This window comes from Clytia hemisphaerica, unplaced genomic scaffold (assembly GCF_902728285.1).
Source record: "Clytia hemisphaerica strain Z4C2 unplaced genomic scaffold, Clytia hemisphaerica genome assembly, whole genome shotgun sequence".
Classification (NCBI taxonomy): Eukaryota; Metazoa; Cnidaria; class Hydrozoa; order Leptothecata; family Clytiidae; genus Clytia; species Clytia hemisphaerica.
The window spans coordinates 65,218-69,634 of record NW_027103948.1 but is presented as its reverse complement, the minus strand read 5'-3'; the positions used below and the strand labels follow the sequence as shown (position 1 = coordinate 69,634).

Below are 4,417 nucleotides of genomic sequence, written 5' to 3'. Positions count from 1 at the left end.
AATTGACAAACTGCAGGAACAAATACGTGAGCTAAGATCACAAAGAACAACAAGATATACACCTGAAGAGCCTGGACCTTCAAAAAACTACAAGCCTGCCCCTTCTCAAGGGGCACAAAGCACAAACGATATAATAAACCTCATAAACACTACCATGAAAACGTTAAGCGACTTTGCAACACAATTCCAACAACAAGATACGCCACAGACCCCTCAGGGAATGTAGTTAATCTTTCAAAACAAAAATTCACAAAAGCAGAATACAACCTACTTGGTAAAAACCTAAACTTTTGTCCAACACAACAGAACAACGCTACAGAACGACATAAACGACTTCGCAAGAAAAATTAAACTAAAAGCACATTTTGGAAACGACCCTAATGTAACAATGGCTAAAAAGCCATTCTACATAAAAAAGAAAAATAACCAATGGACACCAAATAACCCACATCACACAGTCAAAACTTTTATTGACGCCTTTGAAAACGAGATAAATAACCATGAGGTCACAAGAACCAAACGCAAATACAATCTGAAAAAAGAAGAACGTGAAGCTTTAGAACAACTAAGGAGAAAAGAAGACATCATCATCACAAACGCCGATAAAGGAGGCGCCGTAGTAATCCAAGACGTTGCAGATTATATAAATGAAGCCCTAAGACAACTAAACGATCAGACTTTCTACAAGGAGTGTGACCAAGATCTCACACCAAAACATAACAAAAAGATACAAGACATCATAGAATCACTGAGAAAATCCAAGCTACTAGACGATAAAACCACTGAAATGCTTACCGAGACACAGCCAAATACACCAAAATTTTACACCACACCCAAAATACACAAACCAGATAACCCAGGAAGACCTGTCATCAGCTCCATCAATTGTCACACAGCACGTATCTCCCAATATGTTGATTATCACCTACAAGACCATGCGAAATCACTGCCTTCATATATCAAAGACACAACAGACTTTATCAACAAAACCAAAGATTTACATATACCAGCACACGCAATACTTGTAACCATGGATGTGTCGGCATTATATACCAACATCCCGAATGTCGAAGGCATAGCCTCCATTCGTAAATCATTAACAAACGTCGAGTCGTCCATTAAACACATGACAGTAATTTTAACATTCTTACGCCTCATCCTCACCCTTAATAACTTCATATTCAACGACAAACACTATCTCCAAATCAAAGGATGCGCAATGGGTACTAAATGTGCCCCATCGTATGCAAACATTTTTATGGGAGAGTTCGAAGAACGAGAAATCTATCCACGCATAACTAACAACATCATAAAATACCTCAGATTCATTGATGACATATTTTTTATATGGAAAGGCACAGAAAGTGATCTAAAAGAATTTTTCACAATCATCAACACAGTTCACCCATCAATTAAATTCACGACGGAATACTCTCATAGCGAGATCAACTTCCTGGACACAACGATAACCATAAAGAACAATCGACTAGATTACAAGATCTTCAAAAAACCAACAGATCGGTCATCATACCTCCATAATACCTCATACCACCCAAACAACCTAAAAAACAACATCCCATACGGTCAAGCACTAAGGATAAAAAAGATTTGCTCCAACCCCGAAGAATACAACCAATCCCTCCTCCAAATGAAAGATGCATTCATCAGAAGAGGATACAAAGCTGAAAACCTCAATAAACAGTTCGACAAAGTTAAGATTAAGAACCGGGAAGATCTCCTAAAATACAACAACACCAAGAATAAACAACAAATCGCCTTCATCACTACCTTCAACAAAAACTTACCACCTATCCGTACCTTACTGGAAAAGCACTGGGATATCCTAAACATCAACGAACGGTTTCAAGATACCTTCCAACAAACACCAGTCATTGCGTATAGACGCAACAAAAACTTGAAAGATCTACTTGGACAAACATCAATATCCAACAACAAAGTCTCAAGAAAACAACAAAAACTGAAAGGAAAGTGCCAGCCTTGCTTAACAAGGACAGGAAACCTTTGCTGTAAACAAATAATGTCAACCTCAACCTTCACCAGTCAACAAACCAAAAGGACGTACCAGATCTTCCACAACGTTAACTGCAAAAGCACTCGCATCATCTACCTCCTGGAATGCAACAAATGTCACATCCAATATATTGGAAAAAGCGAGACCCAATTCAATCAAAGACTCAATAACCATAGAAGTAATGCATACAGACCACGACAAGAGACAATCCCAGCGTGTAAACATTTCCACCAAACCAACCACGATTTCAACAGAGACGCAAAGTTCACCATCATCGAACAGATCAACGAGACAGATATAGAAAGAATGAAAAGGATAATACTACAGAGAGAAAACTTCTGGATCAAAGAACTGAGAACCCTCGCACCTCATGGGTTGAACCAAGAACTCAATCTTCTCCAACCGAGCGCCTAAGTCTGATTTACACGTTCATTTTAGACCAAATTCAACTTATCAGATGGCCCCATTTACACCAACCCATTTTCAAGCCGAAATCGCCTAAAATGACGTATTTGTCCAATTTGACGTCAAATAATTTTGTATAAAAACGCTTTTTTTTTCTATAGAAATATCATTCCCTTGAGAACGGACCGAGTCCGAAACATGTCGGGAAAAATCAAAATATAATAGCCGCATTCTTTTTCACCGTCCAACATATACAAGGAGGTTTGTAAAGCTCTAAGGAATATTTAATCATGATTTAACTTGTGATTTCTTTTGATTAAGAGCACGGTCGGTTGTTGTGTAGCTAGTGCGCCAAAGGCAAAAGGTAGGTAGAACTTTTGTTTGCTTGTTTATTCTTTTTTGGGTGCTATTTTAATGTTTTTTTGCCAGGAATCTCTTAGAAAACAACACAATCATCTTCAAATTACTTTTTCAACTGTGTGGGATTAGATTTTGACGGTTTCATTATGCTTTCAGCGATGGCATGAAAGTGAAAGTGAAAGTGCCCTGTAACACGATAATGAGTCTTCAGTTCCAGAGCTTTTTGAATGAATATTTTAACTTAATTGATGTAGTTTTTAATCCCTGCTGATAGGAATAGTCTTACAATGAATGTGGGCATTGTTATTTACATTTCGGGGTGGTTTTCGTGGTGAAAATGAGTTTTGCGGTCTTTTTTCAAAGTTTTGCGGTTTTCTGGAAATGATCAAAATGTCACTCAAATTGGCCAAAATTTTCACTGTAAATAGTTTTAAATCCTTATTTCCTTTGAAATAATGTAGAAAACTCCCTTATAGGCTCAAATCATAAAAAAATCCCTATTGAAAACTATAATCTTTTCATTTAACCGCAATTATTAAGGGCTCTGACCATAGTCCAAAAATTGGTATTTGGTATTTGAACATAAAAGTTATATTTCAGGTTCCTTTACACTTTTAACAAAGAATTGCCTTTATAAATTGCTTTTTAATCGAATCCCTTAAGAGTAATTAAGAATTTAATTGCAAAAATGACGTTATGAACTTTAAAAAGATGTTAATAATATGTTGCATCACCCTCTTTTACAAAAAGTGCTTAGTTTTAATGGGTAATTAACTTTTTTGTTTCAAAATTTCTTTACCCTGTCCGCAAAGAATTGAACTATTTTAAATTTTGCGGAAAATTTTTCTAAAAAGATGTGTTATAAGTTATGACTGTTTTTTAAGCAAAATCCAGATGAAAAATTGATGAAAAACCACTACTTTGAAGATTTCGAGACAAAGAAGCATTAACAAAAATTTTCCGATGCACCATCTACTGCGAAAATGTTTTCAAAGTGTTTTTTCTTCGCCGAAACTAAGCTCTTTAAAGTTGAAATACTCTTCCTCGCAAAAGTCTTCATTTTCTTCTTCATCAAATTTTTTCAATGCAATTTTTGAATTTTCAGATTCAGGAATAGTTTGTCTAACAGAAAATGTATAACATGCCATAGTTTTGTTTTTCACTGTCGAACGTGGTAAACACACTGGCTCAACTCTAGCTCAGTATCTTTTAAATTACTCGTAGGCCCAATTGTAAACATCAACAGAAAATCTTTTATGTAAATAAGAAATGTTTTAGCTTCGTTTTAGGGTAAACCTTGTGAGTGACTACGCCATTAAAATGAAATTTTGAAAAAAATGAATAAAACACCCCCAGATAATCTCTCAAGGAACAAGTGTGCAAAATTTCAGCCGAATCCGACCATTTTTAAGTCTTCAGCCTGATCTAAAGTTTTGAGGTGACAGACAGACAGACAAACATTCTCAGATTTCTAGCTCAAGTTGAGAATTCTAGTCGAATGATTGCATTCGTCGATTTGTAGGTATTAATCAGAAACAAACTAAGCTCTAGCCATTACTTGAGGTAGACCCTTAGCCTGGAGATCCATGCTATGATTTCTTATTCTATATACTGATGGCG

General features: G+C 36.0%; 1 protein-coding gene across 1 annotated transcript; it reads left to right on the top strand.

The window, feature by feature from the left end:
- The first annotated feature begins 388 nt into the window (after positions 1–388).
- On the top strand, positions 389–2,446 carry LOC136810017 (uncharacterized). The gene has a single exon (XM_067066583.1). The coding sequence runs from the start codon at positions 389–391 to the stop codon at positions 2,444–2,446; it is 2,058 nt and encodes a 685-aa protein (XP_066922684.1).
- Positions 2,447–4,417: the final 1,971 nt, after the last annotated feature.

Bases quoted from the DNA above. Each gene is read 5' to 3' on its own strand.
- LOC136810017 (XM_067066583.1), top strand. From the start codon at position 389: ATGGCTAAAAAGCCATTCTACATAAAAAAGAAAAATAACCAATGGACA.